Raw genomic sequence first — 22,081 nt, 5'->3', positions numbered from 1 at the left:
TAATTGGTAAAATAATTACAAAAATTGTTTTTTAAATTTACTTTAATTTGTTTTTAATAAAACTTCAATATTGAAACTATTAATAAGAAAAATAAGCTAAGAAATATTTTTAGAATCTTAATTTAAAGATTAAATATTATGTATTAGTATATTAGTTATTATTTTTACTATTATAAAATTTAATTATAACTTACTTTATAAATAAGTAATTTTATTAATATTTGAAATTTTTTAAAAGTAATATCATTTTTTTTTATTTGTTTTTTTTTCAAGTTTTTAAATCTAAAATTTATAGAAAAAAATAGAAAAGAAAAATATGTGATTACCATTTTTATTTTATTTTATTTAGTATTAATTAATAGATTTATTTAATCCATGCAATAATCTGTATTTACACTTTATTATATTACATTCTTAAATTAAAATAAATTATGTAAAATATAAAAAATATAAAATAATTTTTTTTTAAAAAAAATCAAGATGTATTTAATTAATAAGAAAAATAACAAAAAAAAAGGCCAAAAAAAAGTCGATTTTTTTCAAAAATCTGAATTCAATAGTAAAACTACAAAAATAAAAACTGATAACTGATAATATTACTTTTGCATTACTTTTTCCAAAAATGTTGGTAATAACAAAACCAATTATATAATTACTACTAGATAATTAAATAATATTATTGCTTTTTGTTAATATTGTTAATATTAAATAGAAGTTTAATTACTCAAATTAAAATGTCTGGAAATTTTGTTAAATATTATTGAAACGTTAAGTTATTCTAATAAATAACTTTTTCTATCCTTTTTCTTATCCTTCACAAAAATGCGAGACTTTTTTGTGTGTAACGGTAAAATCGAATGAAAAATTTAATAACTCAAATAACTTTTTTTTAATAAATAGTTGAATTGATTTGAAGTTTCACCAATTTTACGTAAAATCCGCAAGAATCATTCTTAGAAACCAAATTATTTGATTTGATTATCAAAAAAACCATAATTGGCCTTTCCTTAAATATATATATATACAAAGTGTTATTCGGATTATTAAATGATTAGAATAAAAAATGTATACAAACATTCTCAAATCTTACACATGAATTTGTAATACCTTCATGGACTAATAGTAAAATAATGATTATCATGAGCACATCATCAATGATCTCATTCTAAGCCTAAGCCACAAATGATTCATTAAATGTGTGTGTGAATGATTAAATACATTACCATAGTATTTAATAATTAATAATCAAATCGAGAAAATCTAGGAAAATTTATTCCATAGATATCCTTGAATCAAATTCCCATATGATGTCCAAATCAGCACTTTCCTAGAATTGTAATTTTTCTAGAACGAGTTTACCAGATATTTTCTAGTTGATAAATCAATAATCCCATTGATTGAAGTGTGCATGCATAGTGTCTTGTGGTGTTTTTGTGCGACATTCTCTTTTTACATCACCTGGCAATTGCTATTATAAATAAAATAATGTATTTATAAATAATCCATTAATTAATAAAATATATGTGTGTGTATATATATTTTTAAAATTGATAAACATACCATACAATATAGCTACTGTAAACCATACCGGATTTTGATCCAATATGCTGAAGAAATGCCGAAAATTCAATAATTTAAAATCATTCATGATAGACAATAGCGTACAATTTCTTCCTCCTTCAACAATTCATTGGTGACGGTAATCTTATCTTGATATCAATGATAACAGATAGTGAGTTAAAAAGTTATAACGTTTAAAAGATAAAAAATTAAGTTATACATTTAAGGTTCTGCTTACATCAATATCGTGGCTTGTATGACAGCAGTGGCTTCATTTAGGATTGATTATTTTGCTATTTTTCATTGGAGTACCTTTAAATCTTGAGAATACATAATATCATGAATTTGAAAAATATGCACGATCTTTAAACGGTAGATTAAAAGTCTTTCTCCAATTTCACCACCAATATAATTTTTACTTCGAAGAATCCACTTTGATCGAGATATACATGAGTTACGTAATTACGTGATTACGGATGTTTGTTAAAGAAAGTTTCTGCAGCTTCTTTCATTTTTCTGCATTTGCGTACGACATAGACATGTAATAAACATATATTTGCTTCGCAACTCCAGAAGTATCGTGTTGTGTTCCTTTCCAGATATCGCCGTGTAATGTTGCTTATTGTTTTAATACTGCCAAATTGTAAGCTCGAAAATATATCTATTATATATATATATCGACCGTTAGGGTTAAAAAACAGCTTTTATGTGACGTTGAAAAAAAGTATATAAATATATAAATATATATAACTCCTTAACTGTAATGGTTCTTTCGAAAAATTAAATTTAAATAAAACCATACCTTTTTACACTATCCATATTGTTGAAAATATGACCAAAAGTAATACCCTAAATTTTTGACCACATAACTAACAGGATTATTAAGCTCGGGTTTTATTAAGACCTGTATTATGGGAATGTTTGTAACAATTTGCCTGGTAGTTGGTAACAAGTTTCAAATTTTTATTTTGTCAAACAAGGAGCATGTCGTTCCAAATTAAATATAAATTTATAAAAGGTATGTCAATTATGACAAATTATATAATATATCATATTCTTATGTAATGTAAAATGTATTTTGTTATTTTATTTACAAAGGAAAAGAAAAAAATTTTTTTTTTTTTTTAAAAATATCGTATTTTGAATTGGAAATTATAATGATGAAAACAAAAAAAGATTTTGGGGAATTGTGGGGTAGTACAGTAGTACAACTGTACAAGTACATGTTAATCAAACATTGGGGGGAATAGAACACATGATCATTAACTTGGATCAGATAGATGAAGTATGGCTGTTTAATATATTCAAATAAGTATAGGTAATACTTATACTTGAATTTTGGGGGAAACCAGTTGAATAAGAGCAAACCAATCATCCACAAGATCCAAGATCCACAAAGAGATTTCTAAATTTTATATATTGTAAGGTTATGTTTAAAATATAAAAATATATTAATATACATATACAGTATAGTACATAAGAATATACGGTCAAACAATGACAACATATCCATTTATTTAATTATTTAATTTGTATTATTTATTGCGATCAACCTTTATCAATATATCTATCTAATTATTCTATTTATAGGTTAATATTATTCCTTACTCAGTTCTTTATTTAATAAAATAATTTTATTCTTTAATAGACAGCGAAAGAATATTAAAATTCTTTAATTATGTGATTCTTTTAAAAAAAAAGAAGAATACAATCGATTCTAAAAGATACTGTATCTAATATTATTTACTAATAATAACTAACTATACTCATATTTTTTGAAAAATACATAGTGGGGATTATTTCTAAGATTGTAATATGTAACGTATTAATCAATCTTGTACCATGAGAAGATAACTGAATTCAATGTAGTACAAATTTAATCCGAGAATAAAAACAGGTTCCCAAGTTTTCAGGATGTCCCCCCAAAAAAATAGACAACAAATCTTACATAATCATAATTCCTGTTTTTTTTTCTTTCTTTCTTTTTCCTTTTTTTTTTTGTATTTTTTTTTTTTTTTTTGTGAAAGAAAGAAAATTCTTAAAACAAAAAAATCTTATCATAATAATTATCTTAACGTTTAAACATAATATTTTATATTTCTTATGATTTTTTTTTAAAGTTTTACATTTTATATAATAATAAAACTTTATTTTTTCTATATTAATAAAAAATTTTAACAGGCATAAAAAAAGATCGTATTCTTTATAACATAATAAATATTAGTAAGAAAAGTAAAGGATTTAAAAGATATTTATAAAAAATAAAATAAAAAATAAACTAATAATAAAATTAAACTTTTTCTGAATGTTCGCTAAAATCTACTAATATATATATAAATACATATATATATATATATATATATAATGTTCAAAATAATACGTTTACTTCTGATGAGAATCCCATAAATGAAAATCGAAGAATTCGTTCATAGCTGAATCCTCGTGGAACAATTCAGTAAATAAATCATCATAATCAAGTTTCGGAAATACCGTTACTTGTTTTTTTATATTTGAACTTAAATTTTTTGAACGACTTTTATTCTCTTCAGGTTGAGGTTTTTTCTTAGGGGTATATCTATACCCCGGGTATAAAGATTTATGTTTCTCTATACATGCAAGATAAAGAATTTCAAAGAATTGGCGGGCTTCATTAGATAAATTTGCCCAAATGACCTTTGCAAGGCTCGAAATTCTAGATATGGATAAATCTTTATTTGATGGTTCCAATTTTAATCTTGCGGTTAAATCTTTTTTAAATAATATGAAAACATTTTGTGGACGTGGGGGAATAGATTTAGGACGAGAACGAGAACCTAAATTTTTTTTACTTGGAGCTAATAATTCATCAACTGTAAGTGTTAATTTATAAGGAGGATTTGTGGTCAGCCTATTAATCAAAGTATCGAAGCTCTCCTCAAAGGTATTCTTTACTTTAGATGATGAGGAATGATTGTAATCTTGAAAAATGAATGGGATCTCGAAGTTGCGATTATTGTTTTCTTCCTTATCATAAGGACTATATAAAGAAGACTTTGGCTTTGCAGAACGGGGCATTTTGAAAATATTTTAAGTGTTGAATCTAAATATATATAAGTATATGCGTATATATATTATTATTATTTATTATTGTTTATTTATTTATTTATTTATTATTATTATTTTTTTTTTTGAAAAATCAAGGATATCTTGGCCCTATATATATGAAAAAAAAATTAAAAATTTAACCATCACCTTGAGATCCGATATGGACTACAAGTATTGTGTAGTATTGTGAATTCGCGGAATAGATGATGTGTGGCTTGTGCAGATCACATATATATTTACAATTAGCCACAATTTTAAGATTAAAGTTACATGAATCCCTTTCAAAAATGAATTTTCTAGATTTGTTTAACTTTAAATTCGCATAAAAACTTATTCCTTCAATGTTACACGCACGCAATTTTACTGATAAAACTTTTCCGATATTAATATTAATATTTTACATTTGTTAACTTGATATATAATTTTATTGAACACGCGCTTATTTTTTTGTGAATTATTTACCATAAATTTCTACAACCTTTCATTTTACAATTACCAAATCAGTAAAATACAAATAATTTGGTAATCGGAGGAAAAGTAACTTGAAATAACAATATCACATCATTTTAATTATGATAATTATGATGACATAATTATTATAATCCCTTAATATGCGTGCCAAGCTTTGATTCGTTTCCATGAGGCTTAAAAAAGACTAAATGATTATAGCATGTTGAAGGATCAAACCATTTTTTTTTTGTTTTTCATCTTTGGATTATAATTTACAGTAACTGTTTTTTTTTTTTCGGAGTCCTTTCATCTCAGAATTTGGGAGGATATACGGAGATTTATTGATCACATAAACGGATAATATCTTCCATTTTGTAATAAAAAATTGTTGGATCAAGCAAATTTCAATTTTATAAATTTATATATTTCATTTCATTGTTTCAAGAACGTCCGAAAAGAAATTTTGTGGCTCAACACAAAAAAGGAACAAGGAAATGAATGATCATTGGATTCTGATTGGTTAAATGATTCCGGTCGGTGTAGATCCGCAGTTAAAACAATGTTAATAAATTACTAAATATATATTTATTGCGATTAATTAAATAAGTTGCAATTTGTGACAGTGTAACATAATAATAAAATTATCGGATTTAATTAAAACTTTAAAGGAATTGAAAGGAATCTTATGATATTGATATATCATCATAGCGTGATAAATAAAAATTTAATTAATTATTAATAAAATTATGGATGGATTGTCCATTTTCCGATTATATAAGAAGTATGTATAACTTGAATTTAAAGTGTTCCTCTATTTAACCTTTTATTAGAAAAGATTATTCCACGCGATTATTAAAAATAAAAAAAAAATCAATTTAATGACAAGGACTTTCTTGACATATTTGTTTGCTTATTTAATAAATGTCGCTTAATAAAGATTTCGCTTAACAATATCCGGTGCAGATTTGAAAATTGTTTTGTTTTGCAAAGAAAGTTAAAACACATGAATTTTTTTCAGAAAAAAATATAATCCTTTCAATCAAACAGTTTCTCAAAAATTCGACAATTCGACGGAGATGGTTTGGAATTCTTTTTTACTAAAAAATACACTTACGAAATTTAGTTATCTTAATAGAATTCTTTTGTTTCATCTTTAAAAATAGTACAAAAAAAAAAAAATTCAATCTTGTTTTTAAATGACTCCGGTAAATCACTGGTAAATCTAATTCCACCAATCAAATTTTTGAGATCAAATAGATCTGCATTTAGCCGACACATTCTTAACTTTATTTGGGCATAGTAATACGTTTCTCAAACATTAGCCGAGACAATGGACACTTTTTATTTTTATGTGGTTCGTTACTGTTTGCTCCTGTATAATTTAAATTATTTAAATTTCAATACTCAATTATCCAAAATTATCAAATAATAGGAACATTTTTGATGTTGTGCATTTATACAAAGAAAGAATCAAATTACAAATTTTTTATTTATTTATTACAAATTTTTAAAATAAATAATTAAAATAATGCAATAATGACAAAATTGACTAGTATTGTTTTGCTTCTGGATAATATTTTCCACGTCCCAAACATGTATGAATTCATAATATATGGAATATGTCATCCGAAAAGGGTAACATAACATGCACCCCTTTATCCTAATTAATGGGTTATTTATATAATTGTATCAAAAATAATATCCAATGAAAGTAAAAGTCAAAAGTTGATAATATTTAATCGTTAATAAAAGAAAAAAAAATATTTTTAAATATGTGTGGAAAACTCATGACTAATCTTTTGTAAAAAATTCTTTATGTATATATTATTATTTTTTTTTTTTTTTTTATCATAGCAGTAACTTTTAAGAAATTGTCAGTACTGCGGTAATTTTGAAACCAAATATTGTTTGTTTATTCTAACTTGAAATCAAAAGTTGAAAACAACCTAATTAATTAATGGAACTCGTGTTACTGGCTCCCCAACCCCCCTTAAAGTCAAACGATCCAAACTTTTGATTAAACAACATTTAAGTTTAAAAGGCTATTCATTGTATCCGTAATCAGAAATGATCATAGTTCATATTAAAATTCTGAAACTTTGGAAACCGGTTTTTTTATTTTTAGGATTTTGTAAATAGAAAGCGATTTGATTGGTTCCATGGGACCCATACCATGAGAACGGATCCAAACATAGTTTGTGACACTTATTACAAGGTGTGACGACCAAACAATGTTACTGAGATAAATACTAACTCGCCAATCAGCCAATCACATGGTAAGTGACGGTTAGACACTTAAACAGCACATTCACGTGATCTTAATGGAAACCACGGTCCAAATTCTTGGATTTTCGCACTGTCAAGTGCACGTATTATATATTTTTTCTCTAAATACACCCTCTTACTCAGTCCCAAGTATAAAGGTCATATAAAATTTCCTTCTCTAAATGCACTTCCTCTCTAAATGCACGTTTTTCAAATTTTCATTATGGTCCCAACTTAGAGAGAGTTGACTGTACATTTATTTCAAAAAAAGAAAAATAAATATTAATTTTAAAATTGAAACTCCTGAATAATGTTTTATTAAAACTTTTAGGGGGCATAATATTTTAGATTTTAAAAAAATTTTTATTTGCATAAGTACATAATACATTATCATTTTACGAATATTGAAGAATATCACAAAAATATTTATATATAGCAATTCTAATATTTATCTGCTATCAATATATTTAATTTCTCACTATAACGGATTTTAATCTCCAGCACATGAGATTCACTATAGTGAGGGTGAACTGTACAGTACAATAAGTCAATAACAATATATTCCAAAATTCTATTTTGAAAAAATAAAAAAAATATAAAAATAAAAAAAAATAAATAAATAAATAAGTTAGCAAAACTACAATATGATGATAATTTTTTTTTAAAAAAAATATTTGTCTTTACAGTATTGTTCTGACTTCTGATAATAAGCTGTCCGTTGTTTATATTGTATGACTAATTGAGATTGAATGTGAAGTGGCTGTTGTTTTATTGATTGAAGTTTTAAAATATTATTGTTAAATTGTAAATTGTTGTATGTGGAGTGGCTGGAGAAATATTAGAAACATTAGAAACATTGCAAATTAACGTGATTATTCACGTGAAACGTTACGTATATTTATACTGAGGTGACACTAGGGATGGGGTTAATTACCCGTTACGCGAAATTTTATGAGATTTGTACAGTATTACTAATGTTAAATTTGCACAGATCCCGATAAATTCCATGGAAATCCCATCACTACCACTAAAGTCACATGTAGCACCTCAAGGGAACACACGATTAATTTGTCTCACTTGAGTGAAATTGAAGTTGTAAATCACATGATTTTATCGGATAAAATATAAGATAGGTTATATGCATTAATTAATTAGGGGTAACGTTATGTATAGTTTATTGTATATATATATACTACAGGGTTTTTTCCCTTGTTATTGCCCCAGTCTAAGTCTATATCTAATAAAATAAAATACGCATTAATTGATTAACACAATAATATAATCAGTAAAAATTTAAATTTTCAATAATTGGAATTTTTTTTAAAAAAAATAATAATTTGAATTTATTGAATTTTATTACAATGAAATTATATATACGTAAAAAGTAAGAACAAAAAAAAAACAAAATTCATATATATACATATATAATGTACAGTCATAATCTACATATTAATTTTATCATAAAAGATTCCCAACATTTTGTCAATCAAAATTGTATTTTCATCGTCAAAAGCAGAAAACAAATCATAAGACAAGTCCGTAGCATACGAGGTATTTGTGGGTGTTTCAATATCATCACGTACAAGAATAAGAGATGTTTGTGTAATTTGAGATTTCTTTTCCTTCTTTTGAGGTGCATATTTATAATCAGGATACATAATTTTGTGTCTTTGATAGGAGACCATAGATAATATTTCAAAAAACTGTAAAACAGAGGTTGGTTGATTTTTCCACGCTTGGCTGACGATCCCAGAAATTTTACTAACAGTCATATTTGAACATTGCGCTTTAATTCTTGCGCTATAATCATTTCTAAAGATAATAAATGAGTTCTTTGGACGTGGAATAGTACCGTTCGACTTAGGAGGAGAATTTATGAGGTCATCTATAGGAAGTGTTAATTGATACGGTGGTGGAGTTTGAGATAATAATAAACGTAAAAGAATTTCAGGATCTATTTGAGATTCAGAATCAGAATCAAAAAATGCGATCGAATTGATATTATAATTTTTTGACATTTTGAGGATTTTGAGGATATATGTACAGTGTGTATGTGAATAATTATTTAGTCTTATTTTTTATTTTTTTTTAAAAAAAAAGGAATGAAGAAGGAAGGGGTTTTTATATACATTCTTTCTCCTCCACAGTAGGCAATAATAGAATGAATAAAATTTAAACTAACTTATAATAATAATATTTCAATATTTCATATGTATTTCAATATAATAAATATCATGATATGATGTCACGAGTTTATTAGATAAAAAAAGTATTAGAGTGTAATATTTACTGTTGTACCTATTACATAATATTAAAATTCAAAAAAAACAACGTTACTAAGTTAAAAATGTCCAAATGAATACCAATTCTTTCTTTCCTTTCATGATGTATATCGTTGATCGTTATCCGAATATCCGTACAGCCCTAAATACCAAAAAAAAAGCGCAGATCAAAACACTATGTGTTAATGTGATACACGGTTTTTGTTATTTTCCCCCATTTTTTTGATTTGCCATTACTTGTGATGTAGTACAGTAGTACAAGAATGCGGAATTACGATGACATATTTTTACGCCATAATTTCTGGTCAAACTTTTAATGTGGGCATTTTAATATTGCGTAATTTTGTACTTTTTTATCGATAATTATCCACATTTAAATGTTTATCTAATGATGAAATCTTTCACCTAAAGTGTTACGAAATGATGATATGATGAAATATTAAGCCACTGAATTTTCAATTTGACCATGATTTGTACAATTTCGGGTTTTTGATTTCTTTAGGTATAGAGTATAGATTATAGTGATACATAAAATTATGTGATACACGTTTTTTTATTTGTCTTCCCAATTTGGTTTCCACTTTATTGTCCTCAGGTGAACGATTTTTGTTTTTTAGGTGCAGGTCACCATTATGGCGTTTCTTTTTTTTTTCTCAATGGGACGCAAATGATAATTCATAACTTTATTTATTTATTTGTAATTTATATATATATATATATATATATATATATAAATTAAAGTCCCGAAAATTGACGATGTTTGATGATTCATTTTTTTTCGTTTTTTTTTACTTGCCAATGGTTTCGATATTGGCGACATTTAGTGTAACGAGAATTGCAGAAATATGATGAAATTACCCATGATTTGTATAATTTGTTCAATTTATAAAAAGAGTAAAAAAAAAAAATCAGTATAAAAAATCTTGAACTAGTATAATTACATCATACCCAACTCAATGATGCAATGAATTCAATAAAAATCTTTATTATATGAATATATATATATTATATGTATGTATGTATATATATATATTATATTATATATATATATTTTTTTAAAAAAAATTCTTTTAGCCTTTCTTCCTAATTTGTTTAAAAAAAGAAGTACGTAATTCAATATTATTAAGGGTATAGATCGACAATCCTTTCAGGTAAACATAAAAGGTTTAATGTATTTTATATATTGCTTAATATTCTTATATATTTTTAAACTACGGTATAAATTATTATCTTAAAAATCTTAATTGATTCCTTAAAAAGGGTTTAATATCTTAAAAATCTATAGCATCATTGTATGTCCTTATTATAAAAATAAAATGAAAATGAAAATGAAATGACCGTACTAAATGGCAAATGATTATGAATTATCTAAATATCTATTTATCTAAAAGAAATAATGAATATTATTATTATCATCATCATATGATGATGATAAGTCTGATAAATTTCCCATTAAACTTTCATCTATTAAAACATCACAATTAGTAACGGGAGTTTGTTGCTCTTGTTGTTGTTGTTGTTGTTGTTGTTGTTCTTGTATATCAAAAGAATCAAAAGAACTTATAGAATCTAATTTATCAAAATTTGAAAAAGTTGATGTATGTTGCCAAAAATTTTCATCATTGATAAAAACCGGATCATTGATATCATTAATAGAAGTATTCTCAAGATTAAGATAACCAGAATTTGATTGATTCAAATCGGTTAAATTTGAAGTGAAATTTTGTTGATAGTTATAATAAGCTGCAGAAGAGGATGATAAATTTGTCAAAGTTTCTTCAGAATAAGTAAGAATTGATGTAACGGAAGAATAATATAAACCTGAATCATTTGAAGTGATAGTTGAAGATGGACTAATAAAATTTGAGGAAGGAGAAGAGGGAGAATTAATAGTAATTGGAGAATTCCAAGATTCTTCAGGAGATGAAGGAGAAATGACGACATTTAAAAGGGGAGGAGAATCAGAATGATCAGTATGATAAGCTACAGAAGATTCTTGATCATGTTCCACAATAGGAGTAGAAGATTCTAAAGTAATAGAATGTTTAACACTATCCTTAAAAACCCAATCCTTTTGAATAGATTCTTTAATAATAGACTTTTTTTTAGGGGAATATTTATAATTAGGAAATAAAATTTTATGTTGAGCATGAGCCAATCTTGATAAAGTTTCAAAATAACGTTTAACTTTTACAGGATGATTTCTCCAAATCTCACCAGCATCCGTTGAAACATTTTTCATTTTCAAAGCTTTATCAGGGAAATTAGCACGTTGATTTGCTTCATAATCTTTACGAAATAATACCCAAGCATTTTGAGGTCTTGGAACTTTATCATCAGATTTACTTCTATTTTTTCGAGTTTTTCTTGCAGGGGATAATAAATCTTTTAATGAAAGAGTAAGTTTATAAGGAGGATCATTAATTAATAAATTTTCTTCCTCATTGAGAAGAGAAGAATTATTTGGAAAAACGAGAATTTCATTAAGTTGAGAAGAAGTATCATCATCAGGTGCTACCGGAGCAGGTTGAAGAGGAATAAAATGAGAGGTAGATAAAGAAGAAGAAGAAGAAATATTTATATTAGAGGGTAATTTGACAGATTTAATTTTAGGCATTTTTTTTTTTTCTTTCGAGTTTCGATGATAAGAATGATATCAAACTTGAAGAGAGCTTTAAATAAATTTTAGTTAAAATAAAATTTCTAGATGAATTGTAGTCTCAATGTAATCATAATAAAAAAAAAAACTCCCTGATATAAAAAAATGGTAAAAATGGTTTAGTGGGAAGTAAAAATACTATAATAGGATAATAATCCTTAAGGGGACCCTTAATTTATTTGTTGAAATTTATGATAATTAACATAATTATATAATTGAATATAAAGGATATACGCATAAATAAAGTTTATAAAGTTTATACTTTTATTACTTAACAGGTAATTATTATTAAGTGATCAAAAATTTTAATACATCAATAATAATAAGATTGCATATTTCCAAGGATTGAAAATTGCATATTCTTAATATATAACAAAAACAATGAATTAACTTATGATTACATTAGAACTTAAAAAAATATAACTGATATATTTGATTATTCTGTAATTTTATGATATTTTTTATTATAAATCCGTATTATTCTTTAAATGGGTCCAAGGATCAAAAAGCTATTGAAACAATGACTTTTATTTCAGACTAAACCAAATAAAGTAATTTCAATAATCCTGAGCAATCATTCCTAATTCTAATGGCAGATTCTATTTTTACATGAAGATCGTACTACTGATAATATAATTGTTTCCCGATATGGTATTTGGCTTCTATTGACGAAAATTTCAATTGTCTTGGATTACCTTAAATAAAAAAATTCATAATTATTTTGAGTTTTACATTTTTATCTTTCTTAATTGAGGTTCTTTATAAAATTTTTTTTTAAAAAAAATTACCAAAAAAATTACCATAAAAATTTTTTTTTTTTATTGTTTCTTCGTATGGAAGTTAAATAACGTCATTAGTTTAATCTTTTGGCTAAATCTAACAATAACACGTCATAAGATCGGAAAACCCATTTATAAAAATGGAGTCCGGTCACAATTGAAAAAATTATTTAATTATATACAAATTTAATGTTTTGGGCACATTTTGCCATTTTTTATTTTATTTTTTATTTTATTTATTTTTAATTTTTTTTATTTTTATATTTTTTTTTTTATTTTTTTTTTTAGGAAAAAAAACTATGAACGAATGGAACGAATGGAACGAATGACATCTTAATAATAATTTATTTAGAATTATGAATTAACTTATTATAATATTAAAAAAAGAATTATCAAGTTTTTAAAATACATATAATTCCGTGCAAAGTACCATGAAATTACTTTTTAAAGAATTTCAGCCAAGAATTTCCGCCCAACGCGAATTACGTTTGAATATTCGGAGTTTCTATATTCACTGTCATATGATTTATGTATTATTTGATGTTATGTGATGTGATACATAATATACAAAGTTATATTAATTTTAATGTGATTGATTATTTACTATATTATGATTAGTATTGTTATTTTTTATTGTTGCTATTCCCCTATCTTAAATTAATAATATTGATTTATAATTCTTATTTTTTTTTTGGTTATTATTGGATTATTATTATTATTTTTTTTCTTCTTTTGCAAAAAAAGTCAAAGTATACATACATACATGTAATATATCGTATATCTTTCGCGCGAACATTGCGAATATTGCGATATCAGATATCGGATAAATTAGTGTATTACAAACCAATAATTTAAGTTACAGACTTACAGTTTAGACTATAATAAGTTGTATGATACCCCAAATTAATTCATTATACTTGTACAATTATTATATTTAATTAATTAATAAGGATTAAAAAATTTTTCGTTTGATATATTTAATACTTTCATAAATCATTTATTTAATTTATCTCGTATATAAAATACAAAGTAAAATTTTCCATAATTATCTTTAAAAAGGGTTGAAAGTTTCTTTGTTTGTTTACTTAATGTTCTGTACAAGATTCTGCAATATTTTTCATGAATTTCCTTGTTATCAATTAAAATTTGATTTATTCGATTTTCTAAGTTTTTAATTCTAACTTATTTTTTTTTTTTTGAAACGTAATACGACGATCTTAATGATGGGAAGATCAACTCCGTTAATATAAATAGCAAATAGCATATGGGCGTTTTATCCTTTCATCTAGAATTATATATAAACCATCAAATTTTGAGTTATGTTCTTTCTTTAATTAATTTTTTTGTTTCTATTGCAACAAAAAAAAATCGGTACTATTTTTAAAGATGCCAAAATCGAAATCAACCTATATGAGTTCAGGCATGACCAACTACCTTCCTTCGCAATTTATGACTACCAACTCAAATAATATCGTATCAGATTATGATACTGATTTATATCAGATCTTCATATCATTGTTAACTAGTGAAATACCTTATAAATTAACCCTTCCCTTCGATGAATTATTAATTCCTAAAATTAAAAGCGAGGGGAAAATCCCCAGGCCACTTAATTCATGGCTTATATTTTTAAAAGATTTTACTGCCAAGATTAAGACCGAATCCAACGTTAAATTATGTATCAAGGATATAAGTTCGATGGCCAGCAAATCATGGAGTAATCAACCTCCTCAAATTAAACAGTTTTTTGAGGTATTAGGTGTTTCCGCCAAACAAGTTCATACCTTGATTTTTCCTGGTTACAAATTTCGACCCGAACGGAAATATAAACTTCGATTCGATAACATTAGAAGCAATACTGCGCCACGGTCCGATCTGTCATCACAACTTCCTTTAAAGGGAGATTCATCGTTGATGAACGAAATATGTCAACCGAATTCATTTTCATTGGGTGATGATTTCCCGTCATCTCCATCATACGATTTATTGTCATTAGATGATATTTATAATTCATTATCACAAAATAGCAACACAATGAATGAAAGCAGCATAAGTTTGAAAGAGTTCTATGAACTCACAGAATCAGAACTAAACAATACTAAACATTATTAATTAACTTTGTTGCAATTACCTTATATGTTTATAATAAGATAAATAAGATATAATAAGATTATTTTAAGACATTAAAATTTTTTTTTTTTTTTTTTAATATATTATTTATATACATGTATAATTTATACTGTATTTTTATAGTATATATATATATATATATATTAATTAATTTTTTTTTTTTTTTTACTTTTATAGTTTTATATCTCCTTTTTAAGTCAAATAAGTTCAAAATATGTTTTTTTTTAAGGATAGTAAGATTTTAAGATTTACCAAGTAACTAAAATAAGTAAGTTAACAAAGTAAGACAGAGTAACGTTTCAAATAGGGCCGAAGTATTACTAAAATATGAATATATCACGTTTTTTTTTTTTAAAAAAAAAATATATATATATCATCCAATAAAAAACAATTATATGTAAATCATGGACAAATTTGAATAAAATCTTTAAAAATTTTCTTTAAAGAATTCTAGTAATTTCCTTTTTTGTGTAACTTTTCGAAATGATTCTTTTTAGTCCTGTGATTACGGTTTTTATGTTTTTATTATACTTCTAGAAAATTTCATGAGTTCTTGACTAATATTCGATCATCAAAAGATTTACCATTACAATTACCCATTTTGTTATTGACAATTTTTCAAGTACGTATCAGCCTCAAATCCGACGGGGCTAACATCCGGTTGTTTCCGAACAGAAAAAAAAATGGGATTAATAATTCTAATTAAAACTTATAAATTCTAGGATTCTCTCGAATATTCAACGGAGTTAATGACTCACAAATGACGTAAGTATGCAGATAAATTCAAGATGATAAGATAACTCAATAACATTTTTTTAAATTTTGTAATTTTATCATAGGTTCATAACTAATGAATGGATTTTTAATTAAACTGTAATATATATGTGTGTGTTACTTTTAAATAAATAATAAATATATACATACATAAACATTATACATTATAATACATAAATAATATATATTATATATTGTAATATGATGTTGAAATTCAATTCAAAAAAAAAAGAGGTATTCAAAAAGTAACCTAAAAAGGTGGTCGGAGTATTATAAGTACATAAATTGCGTAGTAAAAAAAAACAACATTCAAACGGGAATTCGATTAAAGTAATCTAGGTATGCGCAAATAACTGACTCATTTAGCATGCATTTTAAAATTGATTTACGTTACATATTGTTGTTATTCTTTTTACTCATAATTACTACAAAAATTTTACCAAAAAAAAATCGGGTTTCTATTGGTTTTGTTCCTAAAGAAAATCCTTAATTCTGTGAAAATCTTGTGAAATTTCTTTTTTTACTTTCACCTAAGTTCTGTTATTGTTACAATAATTTTTTTCGGAAAAATTTTCACGCTCGAGCCTATAGGTTATTGAAATTGTAAGAGACCATGGTGGGGGGGAGGAAAAGAACGAAGAAAAGAAGGGTGAGGAAATGAAATTTTTTTTTTTTTTTTTTTTTTTTAGTAAACTGGGTAAAAAGTAAATTTTTTCAATGAGAAAAAAAGATATTTTTATTTTATTTCTTTTTTTAATTTATTTTATTATTTTTTTTCTTTGAAGAGAATAAGTTTTTTGAAACGAATTTTAAAAGGGTGTGAAACATAACCAAGACCTTGCCCTGCTAAGAAATAATTCCAAGACTAATCCTAAATAAGAAAACTGAGCAAAAATGGGCAAATGACGCATAAACAAGATTCCTAATCATACCCTAAATTGATAACCGAATATGATGAAACATATATTCGGGCTGATTTCACTGTAATTACCTGTTATGTCACGTAGTAAAAGTAATAAAAGCATATCAAATTATGTTGAGGATCGGAGATTGCGGTTACCTAATTTGGTCTAATGAGTTCATTTTTTTCAATTCAACCGGAGGAAAGGAGTATTTTAATTATATATATACTAATATATAAATATATATATGTACTTTTTTTATAAATAGATGATTTTAAAGACTTTTTTCCCTTTTTTTTTCTTTTTTTTCTTTAGCAAAAATTTGCTTTCCTCTAAAATCGAAAAAAAGTAAAGAAATTTTGGAAAAAAAAATGCCGAAATCAAATTCAAAAAATTATCTTAACGATAAACCTCAAACCCAAAATTCTCTCACTTCACCAACAACTTTAACAAATTCACAACCTACTTCGTTTCAAGTTTTGATGTCATATTATACTCCTTCGGTCACTTCTGGACCTCCTTATAATTTAACATTATCCCTTCCCGTTTTATTACTTCCCAGATTAATGTCAAATGGATCACCTGAAAACTCCCAGAGTGCATTTACTTTATTTCTAATGGATTATATCGCAAAAATTAAGAAACAAAATTTAAATCAAAATCAACAATTAACTATAAGAGAAATAACATATTATGCTAGTAAAGAATGGAAATATCAACCTTCGAATGTTATTCGATTCTTCGAAGTCTTATCTTTGGCCTCCAAAGAACTTCATGAAAAATATCGTCCAAAGAGAAAATATGTCAAGATAAAAAACAACGAAAACAAAAAAGAATCAAAAATAAATCATACGATAAAAAATAATACTATAAATAATCCGATAATTAATACGATAAATACGACGAAAAATACAACGATAAATACAACGATAAATACGACATTAGTTAATAATTCGATGCCAATTATACCTCCTACGAGCGTTAACTCTTTTCCAAAATTTGACGTCGATTTCGAATTATATGATGAACCGAAAGAAGATGAAATATTTTTTTCATTATTTCCGTAAATGAACTTTCAAGTTCTAAAAAAAAAAAAATAAGATTATGAATAAGAAGAGTTAGATGTAATTGTACAATATAGAGATATAAATCGTAAACGGGCATTAAAAAAATATGTAAAATAGAAAATAATATGTATGTAATATGTATGTATGTATGTATGTGACCAAATATTCGATTTTTTTTATATATATTAATTAAATAAAATACATCACAAATCACAAACAAACTTTTTACATGTAATGAACAAATTGTGTGTAATTTACGCAGTATTGCGCAGTATTGCGCAGTTACTTGCGCAGTATTTATGTACTATTTATATCAATTATATGCATCCTGACCTTCTATCGATCAGTTCTAAATGTGGAACAATCGTAAAAAATTAATACTGTATGTATATTATAATTATATTATAATAGTGGATGGTCATATAAAAATATTATATGTTTGCTTTCATCTCTGACGTTTTTATACAATAACAATGCAATAATTATCTAACTAACTTTGCAGACTAAAAAAAAAAAATTAAGATTTAAAGCTAATCTCAATCTCAATTCCTTAAATAGGCCAATAGATTCGCCTCAAATCTATATTAGGTCTGGCGCAAATTTTTACTAAATAATAACTTTGGTCAGCTGACTTTCTTGTTGGTTGATAAGAAAATATGTTTTTTTGTCAATTTGTCATGTCAATTCGAGCATTTGGCGCTGGTCGCATCGCATTGCTTACGAATCATTTTTTTTTTCAAAATAGAAATTATCTTTAATATTGATAATCTGTTAATTTTCTTTCATTGAAGTCAAGTTTATATCAAGTATTTTCTAATGCATAAAAGATAAGATGTGCTACCAATTAGAGTCAGAACTATATATTACATATGCAATTTACATAACACGTGGTTCAAAATTTTATGCAATTCAATTATATTTTCATATGATAATTCGTGTATTTTCGGTATTTTAGATAATTCATATATAAAGGATCATTCAAATTCCTCTTTCCCCTTTGAAAAAATTTTTCATTATTAGATTACTGTAAATGCTGCTAGTTCGTATTTTATTTTATTTTATTTTTTTTATATATGTACATATATTTTTATTTTTAACAATATCATTTTTTATTTAATAGAATAAAATTTTCACTATTATATCCTCAATAATATCCGCAGTAGTTATTCGGATATTACAGGTTTCTTATTTATGGATTCAAGTAAGCTATTTTTTTTGAAAATTTTTATTTTAAATCGATTCTAAATTTTATTATTTTAAATCGATTCTAAATATTATTATTTTTAAATTGATTCTAAATTTTATTATTTTAAATCGATTCTAAATTTTATTTCTCTTTTTCAAGAAATTGAGACGTAAAAAGACACCGGCGGAGATACTAAGGAATGAAATGCAACATGCGAAAACATACACAGAATGGCAAAAAAAAGCACAAGAGCTAGACAAGTAAATATGTGATTTGTTTTTTTTCTTTAAAAATAAAAAAAATATATAAATATATATTAACGAGAAATTTCATTGATCATAGTCTTTTAGGTAAGCTAAATAGATCAAAGTGGTTTTTTCTGAGATTGTTTAATTTACTTTTTTTAAAAAATTTATTTTAGCAAATGATGAATGGAAACAAGATCCGGCATCTCAATACTATGATTATATTATGATTAAAAAAAGATTGACTCATCTTAAAGACCTTCATGAAAGAAATGATGTTTTATCAATGATTTATAATTTAAGATCAGGTCTTTTACGGAATTTGGGAGGTATAAACGATCCAAGATTATTTTGTAGATCATACTTAGGAACCAAAAGATTGATAGAAGATTATACAAAAGAGGTGGTAACGCAATTAGAATATATATCAGAAAAAGATTTCATAGATCTTCCACAATATTCAAAAATAGAATTTTTAAGTGATACCCGTCAATCATTCGGTTGTACCGCTTTGGTATTATATGGTGGAGCAACATTTGGTTTATATCATTTAGGAGTTGTTAAAGCTTTATATAAACATGGCCTATTACCTAGAATTATTAGTGGTACAGCCATTGGAGCTTTGATAGCCGCTTTAGTTTGTATTAGAACTGATGATGAATTACCAAGTATTTTTGAAGAAGGTGGTGTAGATTTAGGTGCCTTTGCTAAGAAAGGAAAGAAAGGAAATATAAAAAGGAAAATAAGTAGATTCTTAAAACATGGTAAATGATCTTTTAATAAAAAAAAATTTTATTTGGGTTCAAGACTTTATCGTTTAACTCTCATTCATTTCTTTTAAAAAAAATTTAGGTTATTTTATGGACGTCAAAGTGTTGGAAGATTGTGTTCGAAGTAACGTTGGAGATCTCACATTTGAAGTAATTTATTAACTTATTCTATTATTCTTATTCTCTTTTTTAATTTTTTTTTAATTAAAAAATTCTTAAATCACCCTTTATTTTATACATATATAAAAAGGAAGCATACGCTAAAACAAAAAGGATCTTAAACATCACAGTATCATCAACTAGAAAATATGAAGTTCCTCAACTACTTAACTATTTGACCGCACCTAACGTATTAATACGTAGTGCAGCTTGCGCTTCTACTGCTATGATGGGACTTTATGATAGTGTTGATCTGTTGGCCAAAGATAAAGCTGGAAATATTGTGAAATGGGCTCCAACTGAAATTAAATGGAGAAAGTGGTCGGATACAGTTCCGACTGAGAGTGAATCTCCGTTGACAAGAATTTCAGAATTGTTTAACGTCAATCATTTCATCGTCTCTCAAGCAAATCCGTATATCGCTCCTTTCATAGCAAAGGAACAATTTGGTAGTAATATATTGATTAAATGCGCTCATCTTTTTTCTACTGAATTTAGACACCGAATCAATCAACTTGGACATATGGGTTTACTTCCAAAAAATTTCCGAGGTTTGATTGATGAAAAGGTTTCGGGAAATGTTACCATTGTTCCTTATCTTACATTCTCGGTAAGTACAATATTTTTTTCACAATTTTTAATAAAAACTTAAATTGATAAATTCTCTCACTTTTTTTTTTAGGATTTTAAAACCCTGTTCTCTAATCCAAGTTATTCATCTTTGGACTATTGGATTTCGAAAGGAGAACAATCTACTTGGCCTATGTTGGCACTAATAAGGAATAGATGTATAATTGAATTGGAACTTGACAGAAGTAAATAATATATTATTTATATTAATTATTGTTTCATCATCATAATACAATATATTAACTAATCATTTAATTTATTAATTGTTTATTTAAAAAGTTAATTTGAAATTGAAAGCGGAGCGTCCTTACTTTATTTATCTACATACTAACAAAGAGAATGGAAGAAAGCGCACAAAGTCTATTCACTAAATTAAATGAATAATTCAAAATTAGATATAACGCAAATAAATAATAAATAAAAAATAATATCTTAATTAGAAACAAATAATTACAAATAATTACTTTTTTAATTTATTCCTGAATTGATTTCAAACGTTTCTTTTTATTCAATTTTTCTAATGATTTAGCAATTTTAATTTCTTCCTTTTCTTTAATGTTCAATGCTCGTTTTATGCCTTGTTCTCGTCTTTTTTTTGCTTTTGCTCGAAGTGGTTTTGGTTTCTTTTTAATTTTGTGAAGTAAATTATCAGCACCTTTCCCTGTACATAGGATTAATGGATTTATCTAACTTATCTAAAACACGTAATTAAAAAAAAAAAAAATTCACAAGACACTTCAATAATGAAACTTACTTTCTTGTGAAGAAATAGACCATTTATCAATATTCATAGGTTTTGGAGGTGATGTTGGTTCATTATCAATTTCCATTTGCATTCTATTTCGTTCTAAATCGTATTTCAAAAGAAAGAGGATTAGCTTTGAAAAAAAAAGAATTTGTAAATCTTATAAAAAAACCACACACTTGGTTTACCCATCACGATTCACTATTAAAAAAAAAAAAAGAAAAAAAAAATCTAAAATGATCGTCATCTAGGAAAGCACAAACTTTTCGGTTTTTGCCGATAAACTGATCATGGCGCAGTTTCAAATCTCAATAGTACAAAAATTCCTTTCCTTTTGATTCTTTGCATCAATTTTATTGACTTATACACCCCTTTAACTCTTTCTTTTCATATG

General features: G+C 25.5%; 7 protein-coding genes across 7 annotated transcripts; 3 read left to right on the top strand and 4 right to left on the bottom strand.

Annotated features, from left to right (window-relative positions):
* Positions 1–3,942: 3,942 nt before the first annotated feature.
* On the bottom strand, positions 3,943–4,614 carry OCT59_013137 (uncharacterized protein; the record flags this gene model as incomplete). Its single annotated transcript, XM_025315992.2, has 1 exon — positions 3,943–4,614. One exon carries the CDS (start codon positions 4,612–4,614, stop codon positions 3,943–3,945), a length of 672 nt encoding a protein of 223 aa, XP_025181635.1.
* Positions 4,615–8,801: 4,187 nt separating this feature from the next.
* OCT59_013136 (uncharacterized protein) lies at positions 8,802–9,377 on the bottom strand (the record flags this gene model as incomplete). The annotated part of the gene is made up of 1 exon (XM_025310521.1): positions 8,802–9,377. One exon carries the CDS (start codon positions 9,375–9,377, stop codon positions 8,802–8,804), a length of 576 nt encoding a protein of 191 aa, XP_025181634.1.
* Positions 9,378–11,025: 1,648 nt separating this feature from the next.
* Positions 11,026–12,258, bottom strand: OCT59_013135 (uncharacterized protein; the record flags this gene model as incomplete). Its single annotated transcript, XM_025315991.1, has 1 exon — positions 11,026–12,258. The coding sequence occupies one exon, from the start codon at positions 12,256–12,258 to the stop codon at positions 11,026–11,028; it is 1,233 nt and encodes a 410-aa protein (XP_025181633.1).
* A 2,207-nt stretch (positions 12,259–14,465) lies between these two features.
* On the top strand, positions 14,466–15,191 carry OCT59_013134 (uncharacterized protein; the record flags this gene model as incomplete). The annotated part of the gene is made up of 1 exon (XM_025310520.2): positions 14,466–15,191. One exon carries the CDS (start codon positions 14,466–14,468, stop codon positions 15,189–15,191), a length of 726 nt encoding a protein of 241 aa, XP_025181632.2.
* A 2,007-nt stretch (positions 15,192–17,198) lies between these two features.
* OCT59_013133 (uncharacterized protein) lies at positions 17,199–18,189 on the top strand. Its single transcript, XM_025315990.2, has one exon. It carries the CDS (start codon positions 17,257–17,259, stop codon positions 17,950–17,952), a length of 696 nt encoding a protein of 231 aa, XP_025181631.1. The 5' UTR covers positions 17,199–17,256; the 3' UTR covers positions 17,953–18,189.
* A 793-nt stretch (positions 18,190–18,982) lies between these two features.
* Positions 18,983–21,389, top strand: OCT59_013132 (uncharacterized protein; the record flags this gene model as incomplete). The annotated part of the gene is made up of 9 exons (XM_025315989.2): positions 18,983–18,991; positions 19,073–19,153; positions 19,298–19,398; positions 19,481–19,488; positions 19,560–20,147; positions 20,236–20,303; positions 20,404–20,922; positions 20,995–21,127; positions 21,222–21,389. The coding sequence occupies 9 exons, from the start codon at positions 18,983–18,985 to the stop codon at positions 21,311–21,313; spliced, it is 1,599 nt and encodes a 532-aa protein (XP_025181630.2). The 3' UTR covers positions 21,314–21,389.
* OCT59_013131 (uncharacterized protein) lies at positions 21,125–21,879 on the bottom strand (the record flags this gene model as incomplete). Its single annotated transcript, XM_025325366.2, has 4 exons — positions 21,125–21,309; positions 21,397–21,603; positions 21,697–21,789; positions 21,867–21,879. The coding sequence occupies 3 exons, from the start codon at positions 21,877–21,879 to the stop codon at positions 21,416–21,418; spliced, it is 294 nt and encodes a 97-aa protein (XP_025181629.1). The 3' UTR covers positions 21,125–21,309; positions 21,397–21,415.
* Between the last annotated feature and the right edge of the window lie 202 nt (positions 21,880–22,081).

This window comes from Rhizophagus irregularis, chromosome 20, assembly GCF_026210795.1.
Source record: "Rhizophagus irregularis chromosome 20, complete sequence".
In the NCBI taxonomy this organism is placed as follows: Eukaryota; Fungi; Glomeromycota; class Glomeromycetes; order Glomerales; family Glomeraceae; genus Rhizophagus; species Rhizophagus irregularis.
Note: the sequence above shows the minus strand (reverse complement) of the source record. Positions and strands in the feature narration are given on the sequence as shown.